We start from the raw sequence: 18,218 nt of genomic DNA on the forward strand, positions 1-18,218 counted from the left end.
TGTTTTTTATCCATCTTGTGCTCAGGTTAGAATTACTATTCAAGGTTCTTCACTCTTTCTACAAGGAAGCTTCTGATTCAGACAATTGTCTCTTACCCTTTCCTTTTAAATAGAGCTGAAACACAGACAAAAATAGATACACGAGGCTGAAATTAATTTTGAAACTAGCAGCATTATGTATCAAAGTCAGTAGAACAAATCTAGGTTCTCCTGCAAATGGTCATTTCCTTCCAGGATATTCTTCCCCTTCCCCATAACCTCACTTTAATATCTGCTTTGATTTGTTCTCTATTGAGCTGATAACTCACTAATTCTCACCTTATAGCTTTACAGATTTTCTGAAATTAGAGAATGGTAAAAAGCCTGGGCATGAAAAAGTTGAACAGCAAGTGTTTGTTACTGTCATATCCTACAGATTTACACAGATATGATGCTTTAAAAAGGGTGTCTCAATGTTAAACACCTTAATTTTGAGGTGTATGCTTACTACAGTATTTAATAATAGTTTAGCCCCGGCAGCTCATTAGAAATTGAAAGAAATTAACACTGTGCAAAATCATTAAATATGACAAACTCAGTTATAATTGTGACTCTTCAGAAGCAGGAAAAAATGCAAAACTAATGAGCAAGAAAATCATAGGGACAAAAAATGGTGCATCACCCTGTAAAGCTTCATATTTTGTAATACTAATTAGGAAAAAAAAGAGGATTAAATGAAATAGAGTGTTCCAGACCTAACACCAGAAAATCATTGGGTCAATACACCCTCATTCCTGGGTCAATATACCTCTGGATTTGGCTCATGGACCATGGATTTAATGAGATATTTTGTGAGGTACCTTGTATAATAGTAAAACAATGTAATTTATGCCATTACACCTATTTATTTTAGGTTTGGAAAGCCCTGTCCGAATAGCTGCAAAAAGTTTCAGATGGTAGCCATCTAAAGCAGACCACAAAAGGCTATCATAAAAACTAACAAAATATTTCACACTTATAAAGATACCAGAAAAAATACAAGAACTTTTCTAAGACAGAGGAATGCAATTTTTCCTTTATGTGTTGACCATTGCAAAGGTAGCTGAATTATTTCTTTCAATTAATAAAACACATGAAAATAAAGTCCACATATTTTTTCCAAGTGACCTCCCTCTTTTTCTTTTTTTAATCAGCCTAGAAACGTTACCAGAATCCTTCTCCATTCTACTCAATTGAAATTCTGCAGAAAGAATTTGGAGCAGTCAGGAACTTCTAGCATCGGATGTCAATGCTAATATTTTTGGCTATTGATTCTGCTAATGGTGCAACTAATATCATGTAAGCAGTCACAATCTATTTGAATGGTCAAATTGGTTGGCAACAAGGTTAGCACAACCTTGCTGAGTCTGAACAATATTACCAGGGATTCACTCCACTTTTATGAAGACTATATTATTCAAGAATTATCACTAGAATAAAAAGAAAATATTTGGTCACATTGTCTGCTTGAGAGTTTTTATTTCCATTTAATACTAAGGTGGCAACCAAACTACACAAAATACATGAACATTTAATCTAGGCCTGGCAGTTATTCATCCTCCTTCTATATGTGTCAAAAAAACAGGGAAAGGAAATTTTTCAGATAGTCTTCTCTGAAACTTTTCCAACCAAAGAAAATTCATGATCATCCATAGAGTCAAACATTCTTGCCATCTTTGGCACTACAAGGTATCAATGAAGACTAGAAAAATATAGCAAACTTGCAGCCCACAAGAAACAACATTAAATTAATGACTCCTCCCAGTTAAAATACTGAATTCTGCACTCACTAAAGTCAATGTGAGAACTCTTAAGCAGTCCAGGGTAAAGGACTAGACCTCTAATGACTGAGTTGCAGTAGTTTTCCTTTATCCCCAAAAGTCAAAGCTTAAAATAATTTTTGGGAAAGCACAAGATTGTATCCTCAAATTACACATTTCTGTGAGATTTGTAGCCATAAATATGACTCTGGATCATTTAAAAAACTTATGTTTATTGCCAGTATGGTCACTAAAGTACACAAATCCGACCAACTAGACTTGCTCAGAAAAAATTATCTTGAAGACAGATCAACACTATTTTTGTCCTTCCCAATCCACTCATACAAGCACTTTGAAGAACAGGGGAGTTTCTACTATAGCAGATAGTAGTGTGGAAGAAAACAGCCATTTCACAGAGAGAACAAGTACACCATTTAATGGCTGACAAAGAGGAGGCTGGGAAAGTGATGGAAAAGCAAGGACAAGAATTTTGCTCCCTGGGCCTTGTAACAACTGAAACCCATTTGCAAATATTCTGCTTTCCAAATAGATTACCGTTGTACTGGGAGAGGAGACAGAATAATAAAACTCCTGCTATAACTCCTCATTTGATATGTGTTCCACATATTTTTTCTTGCATGTGCCATACAGCAGGAGGATTTATGAAGGATTTATGTGCTTGAGAATAGCTGAGGATGCACCATCCAGGTATATCATATCTAACATACCTTGTATTGGGAAACCACACTGTGTTTGCATGTAAGCAACAATAAAGCACTTTCTAGTCAAACAACTTGCTGCTGTTCTTGCAAATGTTATTTGGTGAGGTAGAAAGCAAATATCTCCATCCGCAAATGGAGCTACCAATAGGCTTTGTGGAACTGTGCTTGAGCTGGTGTCTTAGCTTTACTGATCAAAAACTTTTAACCATTTTTCTTCTGCTGCAACCTTTAGTATTTTTAAATATTGTGTATATATATAGTATATATAGTGTGTGTATATAGATATATACACACACAAATATATATTTTATATATTGTATATATATTTGATTGTATATATTTGTGCAATCAAATAAGAAGACAATATAGGAATACAAACAAGGTAATATTTTAAGATTACTGGAAGTGTGCAACAAATAAACTGATGCTGCTATGCTCAAGCAGCAATACCTCATAATATTTTAAGAACCGGTGAGGTTTGTGAAAGAGTACATTTCATATAAATGGTTAAAACAACAATCAGCTGTTATGAAAAATACAGTATTTAATCACATATATTACTACAATTAAATAGCCTAATCCCACAGTCCAATGAAACAATGAAATTTTTTTCATTTGCTTCATTAAGCTTTAAATTAGGGCACTAACTGCAAGATAAAGTCAGTAGAAATACTTTAAAATTTTTCTTTAATTTTTTAGTAGAAATAGGAGAAAAGTAGAAAGAAGCAGAATCAAGGCAGTTTTACAATATGGAAAGTAAAATAATGTAAATCTATACCTCCAGCCTCACAGTGGCTAAGCTACATTAGCAAACATTGAATTGGGATTGTTCAGCCTGGAAAACAGAAACTGGGACTTAACTACAGGCTTCCAGTACCTGAAGGGAGTGGAGTCTACTAGAAAGATGTAGGGGGACTTTTTACAAGGGCATGGAGTGAGCGGATTGGGGGGGAAGGTATTTAAGCTGTCAGAAAGCAGGTTTAGATTAGACATTGGGAAGAAATTCTTTACTGTGGGGGTAGTGAAGCACAAGTACAGGCTGACCAGAGAAGCTGCGGCTGCCCTGGTCCTTAGAAGTGCTTGAGGTCAGGCTTTGAGCAACCTGGTCTTTTGGAAGGTGACTCTGCTCATGGCAGTGGAGTTGGAACTAGGTTTCTTTCAACCCAAGCCATTCTGCAGTTCTATGAGTCTAAGAAATGCTAGTGAGACAAACTCTTCCTTCGCTAACACTACAGTTGTTAGTATTCTAGGGTTACAGTTTTATTCATAATTATTAGTTCTGAAAGCTGGTTCTGGAATTCTTGAAACTCTGCTGCGAATGATTTGAAGACTAGCTGTCTTTTTTTTTTTTAAGTATATTTAACCACTTTAAAGATTCTTTTTGACAAAACTGGGGCTAAAATCTCTCTAAATACTATATTTGAGCAAGCAAGTTGAGATTGAAGCTGTTGTTTCAACTAATGTTATGAATTGCAATATTTTGTGGTATCATTTACAAAATAATTCAGGCTACCTTCAAAAAGAAACCATTGTAGCATGGGCAAGTTTCAAACTACTACTGACTGAATATTTAATAATCAATTCAATATTTCAAATCCAATTTCAACTCCAAGCTATAAGACAATTAAAATAAATATGATGATATTTCTGTATTGTTAGAATTATTTCTTTTTAGCTTGTCTCACAAGAGCAGGCAATTCTTGTTGCCTGTTCTTGTGAGACAAGCTAAAAAGTAATAATAAGAGTAAACAACTAACCAGTAGTAAAACTACTAACACTACAAAATTTAAAAATTCTTATAAAGCATATTTAAGGACTATAATTTGTTATTATGCTTACACCGAGTTTCTTTATGGCTTTATAAAATCCTCCATGACTAACAGCTTCTTAAAAAAATCCTTGAATATACGAAAAAATTATAGTAGTACTACTATATTAATAGTAACCCAGTATCAAGTTATTAAAAATAATTTACTGAAGATTATTCCTAAATTGCAGCCAGGTGTATGAAAATAATTATATGGAGAGATTCTCTCAATTGTGGATCTCCAGTTTCAACAGAAAGTCCACAACCATTCATTCACATCAAATGAAAACAGCACAATTTTCATCAATATTATTTGAAGAGATCAATTGTTTAACTTTATTTTTGTGAAATTTATGATTATATTTTAACTAGCAGAGATAGTGTTGATAATATGTGACAACTCCCTAGCCATTTTATTTAAACCAGAGTTAAAAATTAGTAAATCTGTCTAGTTGGACCTATTTAGCCAATATTTAGCCTTAGCTAAATACAGATGGTCACTTGGTTTTATAACTACAGCATGCTAGTATCATTGTATGTGGTTTTTAGAATGACTGAGGCTACTCAAATTCTTAAAATTCAGACAGGAAAAGAGGATACTTTTATATGAAGCAGTGTCTTTTTTATATGAAGGAGATGAAAGCAAAGACACTGCAAATGTGAAGGAGCACAAATAATTGGGATGTCTGAATTTAAATGAAAGTGCTCATATTATAATAACTCATAATAGTTCACAAAATATGATACTAAAAACCTGTGTCCTGTAGAAACTCACAGGTGTGCTTAATCATATATATTCCAGACTGAAGTTAAAGCAAATAAGTAGAGCACACACAGCAGTCTTTATAGAATCAAGTTCTCAAGTAATAACTTTCTAATCTGTGCATGTTACTGACCTTGAAAACACTGTGTATGAGGTTTCAGGTTGTTTACAAAAGTATTTTTTCTTTCATAGTCTAACATGCATTGTGTATATGCATACATATATGTTTGTATATGCACAGGTACACAAACTTATTAACTTTTTAATAATAAGTCACCTTTTAAACACAATCTGATGCTCAAGTCAGGTATTTTCACAACTCACCTGTCTGTTACGTTCATCCATAATCCTTGTAATCTGAATCTTTTTTCTCCCCATAGTCCCCGTTTTTTTTTCTCTCCTTCTTCCTTAAAATTACGTATTTTTCCCTTCTCTTCTATTCCTCTTTCCTGTTTCCTCAAAACAAACCTCCTTCTTCAGCACTTGCACTACTCAGTTCACAGTCCCCTGCATCCGTTCCTGCTGAACACAGAAAGGAAATCAAATGTTACTATGAAATTGATAACCAGATGGAAGTAATTATATGGACTTGACCAAGCATCCTCATTATAATTTAGTGTACAAGTAAATTTTAATGAAAATTTACTACACCTATAAAACAAGTAATGCATGGAGGAAAAAAAAAAATTCAAAGGCTTACTTTTATGAAAGAAAACACCAAACAGAAATATATCAAGAAATAAAGAAAAAGTTCACATTGTGAAAATTCTAATGGAATTAAGTGTCTCTAATTTTAAATATCACTCAGCGCTTGTCCTGGTTTAGGGACAAATTTGGGAGAAAATCCCTGAATAAAATCCCTCTGGGAAGCAAACCAAGTGGCCCCTCCCTCCAACCAGTCCAGTAAAAAACTCCTTTGGAGAAAAGTGGAAAAAACTATTTTACTTAACAAACAAAGTGCACACAAGTATAAAGAATGAATAATATGAAACAATAAAACCTCTCGTTCTGGAGTGAGATGGCAAATTGAGAAAGTCCTTGCCGTGGGTGTAGCTCGGCTCTCTCTCAGTCTTTTATCAGTCCCAGTCCCTCCGGCGCTGCTGGAAAGTGCCGAGGTCCAGGCCCCGGTGGGATGCAGGTGCAGCCCCCAGTGCTCCCCTGGGTTTTCTGTCCAGAGCAGGCTTAAACAGTTCCAAGAAAAAGTGAAAAAAAAACCAGTCCAGGGAACTTCTCTGCCCTAGCTAGCTGAAACTAACTAAAAGCAAAAAAATCTCTGTCCTGCAGTCTCTCCAAGCCTCTGCCGAACACCCCGGCCGGAGAAGAATGTGGAGGAGTCGGGCAGTTTTCTCAAAACAAACTCCGCGCTTCTCCTTGCTCTTAGAGCCAGTCTTAAAGGCACAGAACTCAATACACAGCACAAACAGAACAGATGATTGGGGATACAAGCATCATAAAGCTACCCTACCTTATCCCCATATTGTCAATTTACCAAAACTAATATATATACTCTAGCTCTACACACACATACATCTATATTAAAAAAATATGCAATATACAGCTACATACAGTGGCAGAACCATTCAGCACACAGCGATAATTACACACAGTTCTCACCCAACAATCAAATCTCCCTGTAGTACACATCGTGTGGTTCCATCTTTCTGCATTACCCACCATGTGCAGCCTGATTCCTGAGCAAAGACAATCCCATGAATGAGTTTGTTTGTGCTTGAAGCAGAATTAATCCAAACTGTCTTCCCTAACAAACATCTTACATGTACTACAGGGACTTTCTCTCCATCTACTGTATGTAGGGGCTCAGATTGGGCAGGGCCTGCTCTATTGGTGGAACCTCGGGTGTTAACTAACCAGGTGGCCTTTGTTAGATGCTGCTCCCAGTTTTTGAATGATCCCCCACCCAGTGCTTTCAGGGTGGTTTTTAGCAGTCCATTGTATCTTTCCACTTTCCCTGAAGCTGGTGCATGATAGGGGATATGGTACACCCACTCAATGCCATGTTCCCTAGCCCAGTTGTTGGTGAGGCTGTTCTTGAAATGAGTTCCATTGTCTGACTCAATCCTCTCAGGGGTACCATGCCTCCAAAGAACTTGTTTTTCAAGGCCTAGAATGGTGTTCCGGGCAGTAGCGTGAGGCAAAGGGTAGGTCTCCAGCCATCCTGTGGTGGCCTCTACCATTGTAAGTACATAGTGCTTACCTTGACGTGTCTGGGACAGTGTAATATAATCAATCTGCCAGGCTTCCCCATATTCATACTTGGACCATCGCTGCTATACCATAGGGGCTTCACCCTCTTGGCCTGCTTGATGGCAGCACATGTCTCACAGTCATGGACAACCTGAGAAATACTGTCCATGGTTAGATCCACCCCTCGGTCTCGTGTCCACTTATAGGTGGCATCTCTGCCCTGATGACCTGAGGCATCATGGGCCCATCGAGCTAGGAACAACTCTCCCTTGTGTTACCAATCTAAGTCTATCTTTGACATCTCTATCTTCGCATCTTGATCCACCTGCTTGTTGTTTTGGTGCTCCTTATTAGCCCGACTCTTGGGGACATGGGCATCTACGTGATGGACTTTCACAGGTAGCTTCTCTACCCGAGTGGCAATGTCCTTCCACTCATCAGCAACCCAAATTGGTTTTCCCCTATGCTGCCAGTTGGCCTTTTTCCACTTCTCCAGCCATCCCCACAAGAGCATTGGTTACCACCCACGAATCAGTGTAGAGGTAGAGCTTTGGCCACTTCTTTCTTTCAGCAATGTCCAGGGCCAGTTGAACAGCTTTGAGCTCAGCGACTTGACTTGACCCACCTTCTCCTTCAGTGGCTTGTGCAACCTGTCCTGTGGGACTCCATACAGCTGCTTTCCACTTTCGTTTCATCCCAGGAAAGGCAGGAATCGTCAGTGCAAAGAATGTAGCATGTTTCTTCTGCTGCCAATTGGTTGTATGGTGGATCTTCTTCAGCACGTGTCACTTATTCCTGCTCCTCTTCATCCATGAGACCAAAGTTTTCACCTTCTGGCCAGTTTGTAATTATTTCCAAAATCCCAGGGTGATTCGGGTTTCCAATATGGGCACGCTGTGTAATGAGGGCAATCCATTTGCTCCATGTGGCATTGGTGGCATGGTGGGTAGAGGGAACTTCTGCTTTGAACATCCATCCCAGCACTGGTAGTCGAGGTGCCAGCAGGAGTTGTGCTTCAGTGCCTACTACTTCTGAGGCAGCTTGAACTCCTTCACAGGTGGCCAAGATTTCCTTCTCTGTTGGAGTGTAGCTGTCTTCAGAGACCCTCGGTAGCTTCGACTCCAGAATCCTAGTGTCGGCCCCGAGTCTCCCCAGGCACCTTCTGCTAAAGGCTCCAGGACAGGCCATTGTTCCCGGCTGCTGAGTAGAGCACGTTCTTCACATCTGGTCCCGTCCTGACTGGGCCGAGGGCTACCGCATGAGCGATCTCCTGCTTGATCTGGGCAAAGGCTTGTTGCTGTTCAGGGCCCCAGTGGAAATTGTTCTTCTTGTGGGTAACCAGGTAGAGAGGCTCACAATCTGGCTGTACTCAGGAATGTGTATCCTCCAGAAACCTATGGCGCCTAGGAAAGCTTGTGTCTCCTTTTTGCTGGTTGGTGGAGACATCGCTGTGATCTTGTTGATGACTTCAGTGGGAATCTGATGCCTTCCATCGTGCCACTTTACTCCTAGAAACTGGATCTCTTGAGCAGGTCCCTTAACTTTGCTCTTCTTGATAGCAAAGCCAGCCTTCAGGAGAATCTGGATGATCTCTCCTTTCTCAAACACTTCCATTGCTGTGTTCCTCACACAATGATGTCATCGATGTACTGTAGATGTTCCGGGGCCTCACCCTTTTCCAGTGCAGCCTGGATCAGTCCATGGCAGGTGGTGGGGCTGTGTTTCCACCCCTGGGGCAGTCAGTTCCAGGTGTACTGCACGCCCCTCCAGGTGAAAGCAAACTGAGGCCCGCATTCTGCAGCCAGAGGAATGGAGAAAAATGCATTAGCAATGTCAATTGTGGCGTACCATTTTGCTGCCTTGGACTCCAGCTCGTACTGGAGTTCCAGCATGTCTGGCACAGCAGCGCTCAATGGTGGAGTCACTTTGTTCAAGGCACGGTAGTCCACAGTCAATCTCCATTTTCCATTAGACTTGCGCACAGGCCAGATGGGGCTGTTGAAGGGTGAGTGGGTTTTGCTGACCACCCCTTAAGTCTCCAGCTCACGGATCATCTTGTGGATGGGGATCACAACATCTCGAGTTGTTCTGTACTGTCTGCGATGCACTGTTGAAGTAGCAATTGGCACTTGCTGCTCTTCCACCTTCAGAAGACCTACAGCAGATGGGTTCTCTGATAGTCCAGGCAAGGTATTCAACTGCTTAACACCCCCTGTCTCTACAGCTGATATCCCAAATGCCCACCTAAATCCCTTTGGGTCTTTGAAACACCCATTTCGGAGGAAGTCTATGCCCCAAATGCATGGAGCTTCTGGGCCAGTCACAATAGGGTGTCTCTTCCACTCATTTCCAGTCATGCTCACATCAGCCTCCACCAAAGTAAAATCTTGTGAACCCCGTCACCCCAGCAATGGAAACAGATTTTTCCCCACATGTCTTGATGGGAGTAATGTGCACTGTGCACCAGAGTCAACTAAGGCCTCATATTTTTGTGGTTCTGATGTGCCAGGCCAACAAATCCACATAGTCCAAAAAACACGTTTTTCCCTAGCCTCTACCTCGCTAGAGGCAGGGCCCCTCTAAGCCTGATTATCCTTACTTCCCTGGGCAACCGGAGCTGCTTCCTTCTTGGTAGAACTTCCTCTCATAGTCTTACCGTCCAACAATTCATGCAGCCGTTGTGTCCTAGCATCAGTAGATTCTCCATCCCATCTTTTCATGTTTTTTCCACATTCATGCAGGAGGACCCACAGCTTAGCCCATGGGATGCCTTTTCCCTGTCTATCTGGGGAACATTTGCCTGTGGTGCCAGAGCCTCTAACCTGTACTGCATAGATCTGGAGAATGTCCTCCCTGAGTTTTTTGTGATTCTTCTCTATCTTGTCTTCTAATTTCCTCATATGTGTTTCCAGAGCTGTGATTCTTGCATGTGTTGGACCATGCACAGCACCTGCATATGCTTGGAGCTTCTTCGTCATATCAAGCACAGTCTCCTCTGTGTCATCCTGTTTCATTATTGCTAAAGAAGAAGAGTATTCTTGTGGCCCAAGTCATACAAATTTTCGCCACATCACAGGTGTACATGGTACCAAGTGCCCTGCCATTTCTCTCAAGCGCTGAATCCCTTGTTCAATGGTTTTCCACTGGGTTTGCTGCATATAGAGATCGTTGGCACACAGATATCTTTGTGACACACTTCCCAGGACCCGTTCCCAGAGACTGCAAGAGTCATCATTTCCTGGTCGATAACTGGATCACGTGACAGGGATCCTAAATGTCTCTCTTCAGTGCCATCCAGCATTGTAGCCTCACCTGCAGCATCCCAAAGACGGACTAACCAACTAATTATAGATTCATCAGGTCGTCGAGTATAATCCTTTCTTAGGCCATGAAGGTCCTTCAGGGAAAAGGACTCAATAGTATCTCCTGCTCTTGCAGCAGTTGGTTGGGCTCCTGATGTTGTAGCAGTTGGTTGGGCTCCTGATCTTGTAGCAGCTGGTTGGGCTTCTGATCGTGTGCTAGTTGGTTGAACTCCTGATCTTGTGCCAGTTGATTTGGCTTCCGATTTTGTATCAGTTGGTTCGGCTTCTGACTGTGTATCATCAGTTGCTTCAGCTTCTGATCGTGTGTCAGTTGATCTTGTTGCAGTTGGTTGGGCTCCTGATCTTGTGCTAGTTGGTTGGGCTTCTGATTGTGTACTAGTTGGTTGGACTCCTGATCTTGTGCCAGTTGGTTGGGCTTCTGATTTTGTATTAGTTGGTTAAGCTTCTGATTGTGTGTCAGTTGGTTTGACTCCTGACTGGGTGTCAGGAGGCATTGAGGATCCTTCACCTGAATCATCGTCTACTGGTCGATCAGTTTTGTGCGTGTGCCTCTTTCCTTTCTTTACTGCAGCAACTGCCAGTGTTTTAGCCTCACTGTCTGGTTTAGCTGCAGCCTGAATAGCTGTGGGATTGGCTGCAGCCTGAGTGACTGATTTATCTCCCTGCTCCCTTGCCTCTACCTGCTGCCCTACAGTATTTAGCAGTGTGTGACTCATTCTAGAAAAGGGATAAACTATATAGAGGAAGGTCACCAGGTGAAATACCAGGGAGGTGGGGTCTTTAACATTCAGGAGACCCTGAACATTCACCAAAAGTGATGTAACTGACTCAAAAGAGAAGAAGGAAACGAGAGGTTGAAGAGCCTCATCCCCTACTCCTCCTCTAACAAACTGGGTGCAATTATTGATAAATCCCCAAAACATGCTGCTGGAACTAGGATGAAGGGTAGGACGAAGAAACCATAAACCAAACATACCCAGAACAAACTCCAGTACCTTTATAAGCTTCCTGTAAACCATAATCACCAAGCCCAGCAAAATAGGTATTCTAATTTGTGCATCCCTAGTGTACAAGCTGTATGTTAGGGACAATATTGGAGCTATTTCTGGGTAAGAAAACAAACCTAGGGACCAGAAAGGTATTAAAACCTCAAAAAAGCCTAGGGAACAGAAATGCAAAGAAGACTCCATTCTAAGAGACATTAGGAATTCAAGAAGCAACATGGCTATTGACTGTTTAATCCCCACACAAAGGACAACCAAAAACGCAGTTAATAATCAATACAATTTTTTCCACTCTCTCAGGCCCCGCAGTGGGCGCCAATAAAAGTATGTCCTGGTTTAGGGACAAATTTGTGAGAAAATCCCTGAATAAAATCCCTCTGGGAAGCAAACCAAGTGGCCCCTCCCTCCAACCGGCACAGTAAAAAACTCCTTTGGAGAAAAGTGGAAAAAACTATTTTACTTAACAAACAAAGTGCACACAAGTATAAAGAATGAATAACATGAAACAATAAAACCTCTCGTTCTGGAGTGAGATGGCAAATTGAGAAAGATCTTGCCGTGGGTGTAGCTCGGCTCTCTCTCAGTCTTTTATCAGTCCCAGTCCCTCCGGCGCTGCTGGAAAGTGCCGAGGTCCAGGCCCCGGTGGGATGCAGGTGCAGCCCCCAGTGCTCCCCTGGGTTTTCTGTCCAGAGCAGGTTTAAACAGTTCCAAGAAAAAGGAAAAAAAACAGTCCAGGGAACTTCTCTGCCCTAGCTAGCTGAAACTAACTAAAAGCAAAAAAACCTCTGTCCTGCAGTCTCTCCAAGCCTCCGCCGAACACCCCGTCCGGAGAAGAATGTGGAGGAGTCAGGCAGTTTTCTCAAAACAAACTCCGCGCTTCTCCTTGCTCTTAGAACCAGTCTTAAAGGCACAGGACTCAATATACAGCACAAACAGAACAGACCATTGGGGATACAAGCATCATAAAGTTACCCTAGGACAGCGCTCTAATATGAAAAATTACCTAAATCAGAGAGTTAATGAACTGTTATGTATCTATGTATGCTAAGCAGGCCAGCTAATTTATTTCTGAAGGGAAAACAATTTTCTGTTTTGAAGCAGAGGTGATAATTTCCCTCATTGTGCAAATAAGATGGACATTTATTAAAGCGTTACTTGATATATAAGAATTGTCAGCTACTTTAAATGCAAAGTTCTTGACCTTATTCTTTAAGAACTGAAATTAGTTGAAGAATTACTGAAGATACTTGAAGAAAACACTAGCTCACTTTTCCCTCATTTCATTTTCATGTAAATTCTAAATTGTTCTGCAAAGAATTTATAACCTGCAAACACATGTTTACATATAAAAACAGATCAATTGAGACAGATGACAATGTTTTGAAAAATATTCTCACTGTTTTAGTAATGCATGAGCTTTACAATACTGGCTCTGTCACAGAGTTAAGGAGAGATATGTACAGTATATAAAAATACACAATGCTGGAAATGTATTTCACAAAATGTTTTAACTCACATAATTAATTTCTATCATATACAAAGTATTTAAACAATAAAAGAGCCCATGGAAATAGAAAAAAATTACAAAAATTATTTAGTCTAATATAAGGTAAAAGACACTTGTTTTTCCCCTTTATAATCTTAATTTATTGTATTTGTATATTTATATACATTTTAAGAGAACAGCACAAAGGTTTTTGAAATAAAGAATGGGAAAAAGAAATCTGAAGAGTATGATTTTATAAATTCTTTTGAAGTTTTTATGTTAGCTCCATAGTGTAGTAAAAATATTGCCTTGGAAATAAGTAAAATTTTGTAATTTTAAAATTTGTAATTTTAAAATACAGGCTAGTATTTCCTCATTAATTCTAAACTTATAGTATCTCAGCCAACTTGATAAATTCTCACAATATATTACATAACACTAAACTGATATCCTGGTCATTTAATCCATTTGGCTCTGATTCAAAGCCACTAGGGCAGAAAAGCTATATCTCACTCCTTCTGATCTTCAATTCTCTTTTGATTTTCTCAGCATATATTAAACTTTAAGCAGCTCAACTGTTTCAAAACTAAGAAAAAAAAAAAAAAAAAAAGAAGCTAACAAATGAGCAGCCAATCTGAGCTTTTTAGCTAGCCACAATGATGTAATTAATCTGTTGGGCAAAACAAATATTTGAGTATAGTACTTATTATATTTCTGTACATGAATGTCTTTATTTTCTGAATACACAATGATATTTGTATATCATTGCCATAATGCAAAACGCAGAACATGGAACAATTAATATTGTAAATATAACAAAATACAGACTGCAAAATTTCTTTGCTGCTTTTTTTATATCTGAAAACAATAGCTTCTCACTGCTTAAAAAGATATAAAGGTTGATCATATTTTTTCAACAACAAAAAAAGTTAAAACAAGACCAAAACATTGAAATAAATTTATTTTGTTAATGTATTTTTAAAAGCTTTTTTCCAAACTAAGTTAGGAGACAGTCTTATCTGATTTTCAGTGTTGACAAACAAACCCAGTTTATTTTTAGAAACAGTTTTACATTTCCTTGGATTGGGTTTCTTTCCTGTTTTTCCTAGTCTTACCTCCAGCACAAAACACAATTTAGAACGATGTTTCCCATGCACATGCAGTACTCAAAAGAGTCTAACAGGCTTTCTCTGTAGAAACAAACCCATACTCTAATCCACAGCAAATGCATAACGAACAACTTCCTTTCCTTTCACTCAGCTGAGGGCAGTGGTGCTGTCTGCCTAACCACTCTGTCTGCCTAAGCTTCTATTCACTGTGGGGCAGGTCAGGGGAGGGAAGATTAGAGCATTTGTGGCTGGTTAGTGAAGATGAGCTGCTCTGCAGATCAAGATGCTGATGCTGAGTGAGTTCAGAAAAAAATCACTTAATACTGAGGAAACTCTGTCAGGAAGGATGAAAATCACAGTGGAGGAGCAGTATGTTAAGTCCCTCCCACACACTTATCAGTTCAACATTTAAGACCAGTCTTCAAACAACAACAGCTTTTACAGACCATTTAAAGTCAGAACCTTAAAATTCCTGTGATCAACACAAAATTATCGTAAGTAATTCATGCAAGACTTGATAAGCAGAATTTTTTATAAAACATATAATTAGGTCATCTGTATGAAATATATAATTTGCAAAGAATCATAAATTTGCTTCAAAAGGCAGTGAGTTTTCTTGCATAGATTAAAAAACCCCCAAAACTTTCTTCCTATATGTCCTAGTTTGCATTTTGCTTACTAGTCCAACTTGAAATCAAGTTTTTCAATTTTTGTAACAAACTTATACCCTTTTAAAAAACCCCACCAATTTATGCTTTTTTCACTACTACACAAAAAAACTGGGAAGCCTTGGTGTTCCCTTACATCTCTCCTACTTTTACATAGACACAGAGATACACACACTATACACACACACACACGGGTGCACGAGAACCTATCTACGCATAGACTTTCAAATATTATTCTTACTATGTGCTAGCTCATAGTTCTATACATTTTATTAGTACATATATAAAAAAGATAGCTAGACTGAGACCCAACCTGAAGTTTAGATAAGTAAATCAAGTCACCTCATGTGAGGGCTACAACCTTCAAATCCTGGTAATTTCCAAGTCAAACAGAATGTAAAAAATGCTGGAGACCAACAATTCCCCATGGCTCCTTAGGACTTCCCCAGTGCTCTCAGTAACTTTTGAAAGTTCTTGCAGAACCAAAAATTGCAGTATTGAGTATTTAAAGTTCCTGTTAACTGGTAAATCTTTGTTTCACTAACATTAGTGAAAATGTTAGTGAAATGTTTCACTAAAATTAGTGAAACACACTAACTAGAAAAGTTGAATGTATTATAAAAGTCAAATAGTACTTCAGGCTTCAATTATCCAAAAGAATCTAAAAAGGAGCTTTGTTGAAGTAGCTTCGCATAGAAGAAAACTTCCAATTTAATAGTACAGTCACATGCAAACAAATTGCATTTAAAGAAACACAGAGTTAAATGCTATTTTTTTATCGTTTTGTGCATTTTTTTGCAAAGCCAAGTAGTAAAAAAAAACCTCAAACAACAAAACCCAAAACAAACCAGTCTGCTTAAAAAAAGAGGAACTTAATTTTTGGCAGTCTTCTGTTCATTATATGATTTGGCAAAGGCAGTGTTAGCTGTCAGAAGATTGATCTGAGCCTCGAGGAGGGAAAAGAGCTAAAGGAAAAATGCAGCAAATCACTTGGCCGCTCCTGACTCTCTTTTGAACACTGACACACAGACATATGCACACACATACACACACATGCACACCCACTATCCCTTCTCTGCAACACAGAAGAATCTTGACAGAATGGCAGGAAGCACGCACAGAGCAGTCAGGGAAGGATATTATGTCAGCAACCACGAACAATAAAAGGTGTAAAGGTGCTTCCTTCCCTAAACTGTTCCAGAAGTGCAAAATGGGAACCAAAACTGTCCACTTCCTTCTCTGAGCAGAACTGTCTGAATCTGCTCTGCTGCAACAACCCAGATAGAGAATCCTTTGAGCAGTTACACCAGGAGAAATAAGGAGTATCAAAACAAACAGTAAAAATATTTAATTTATAAACAAGAAGGCAGCCGGAGAAAAAAAACAAGGTAAAATGTTCTAGAGTTCATAGCATTTTCTTCATTGCTTTACAAAAGTAACAAACTTGTCATAAAGATGTCCTTATTCCAAAAGCTTACATTTTGAGTGGATTAATTAGGTTAAAACTGAAGAACAAAACATTTCTTTTTATTATGCTGATATAAGGAAATAAAAAGTCCTATTCCCTTTCTCCTACTATTCTTATCTTGATATACAAAAGTAACTTCAAAGGTCTGTGAAATCTTTTTAGGCAAGCCTGTCTTCTCAAACAAGTTTTGAATCTGTGTCTAAAAACGTGAATGTACACATAATCTACTTTTCTGATGAAAAATAGCTGCAAAAACATAATTGTGAACATTGACAGTGAGAGACACATATAAAGATAAAATGGTCACTTGGTTTCTGTCAAATCCTGACTGACTACGCTCCACACACAGACAAAGACAGCTACACAGTGAAGGAACAGTTGGGCATACTGTATCAATTGAAGACATCACTCATTTTGAGTCTGCCACCTTGAGCTGGGTATAATTTAAAGAAATGCAGAGAATGGTGAAAATTATCTGTCATGTTATCTGACTGAGATCAGCTGACATTAAAGATAGAAGTGGTTCTTTATATTTACATGGTGGTTTGGTTGCATGGTCATAACTGAAGATACAATTTGGGCCATTAATAGAAGGTTATGATAAAATGATATATGTCATCACCACAGCAATATACCAGTAAAGCAGCAATGGTACAATCTACAGTATGTTTCTCCAGGCAGAAAGCCATGCAAAAACGAATCTGAGTCATCTTAAGCTTTCAAACATCTGTCCACAACACTCTGATTTAGAAATTAAACATAACCTACCCCTATGTGTTTTGATTTTATGGGCAGGCTGCCATATGAAAAGGTTGGAAGAGAGTTAATTTTAATCTACTAAATTTAACTCTCAAGAGATCATGCATTTGGCTACAGGAAATATAAAACAATCATTTAAGCCATAATGGATAAATTATAATAAATGAAGTACTAGAGACTACTAGAGAGACAGTATGTCAAACCAAAAGATCTGTACATAAAGGAAATATTTGTAACCTGTAACTACCAAGGCTTATTATCTTTTCAGTTACCTAACCTGACTTACTGACTTATGCCATGAGCTTAATATATAATGGGGAATAATTCCAGGGCAATTAAATACTGAACCAAGGCAGGAGTAAAATATTCATAAAGTTGCACACTACAAAATCTTTCCCAATATGTAAATTGTTACTTAGAATTTGAAGAGAAAACTTAAATTATTTAATTCATATTTCAATAATTTTTCTAATTATTTTAAAAGCATCTGCTGAACTTCTAAGATTAATTCAACCTATACTCCATTTATTAGTTTGTTTATGTATAAAAGATAGTAGAAAGTGTTTATTTTAAATCTGAACTTTCACAGCTGTACCTTATTTGCTTGTTTACATTTCAGCATATTCCTAGCATAATGACAATGTAGCAACGAATTGCAGAAAATTCCTCTCTTGCAGCTAAGTTACTGGCTTAATCAATACTGTTATTTTCTGTTCCTTGAGGAACAGCCATAAGAATATTTTGCAATGTGATTAATTTTTTTAAATTTGGAATGAAACACTTCTGAAGACTCATTGTGAGAATGCTTCAGACAACTGTGGTCTATGTAGTTTATAACTCAAATACAGTATTTGTATATCAAATTATCTCACAGAGCAAGAGCATGTGCATCACGGGTGGAAGAGTTTCTTGTTTTTCAAAGTTCCCCTGAAAAAAAAATTGGGGCAAACTAAACATCATTGCCAAAATAGCAGAGAAGATGACACTTCCTAACAGTTGCTCTATTTCACTGTGCCACAGAGGCACAGTGCTTTTCAAGACTGAGGTATACAGACACAGAATATCTTGTCTGTAGCCGCCTCTCTATTTAAGCCAATCCATGCCTGTATGAAAAGGAAAGAGTGAC

At 38.7% G+C, this 18,218-nt stretch overlaps 1 protein-coding gene across 10 annotated transcripts in view; it reads right to left on the reverse strand.

The window, feature by feature from the left end:
* MEF2C (myocyte enhancer factor 2C) overlaps positions 1–18,218 on the reverse strand; it is a 140,190-nt gene that overhangs the window by 69,209 nt on the left and 52,763 nt on the right. For 9 of the 10 annotated variants that reach the window (XM_040089318.1, XM_040089314.1, XM_040089315.1 and 6 more), the window contains one exon: positions 5,395–5,592. In XM_040089318.1, the coding sequence (XP_039945252.1) occupies positions 5,395–5,448 (54 nt within the window). In that variant the 5' untranslated portion in view covers positions 5,449–5,592. Of the gene's footprint in view, positions 1–5,394; positions 5,593–6,070; positions 6,376–18,218 lie in introns of those variants that run through there. The other variant, XM_058423980.1, reaches the window with a different exon arrangement.

This window comes from Hirundo rustica, chromosome Z (assembly GCF_015227805.2).
Source record: "Hirundo rustica isolate bHirRus1 chromosome Z, bHirRus1.pri.v3, whole genome shotgun sequence".
Classification (NCBI taxonomy): domain Eukaryota; kingdom Metazoa; phylum Chordata; class Aves; order Passeriformes; family Hirundinidae; genus Hirundo; species Hirundo rustica.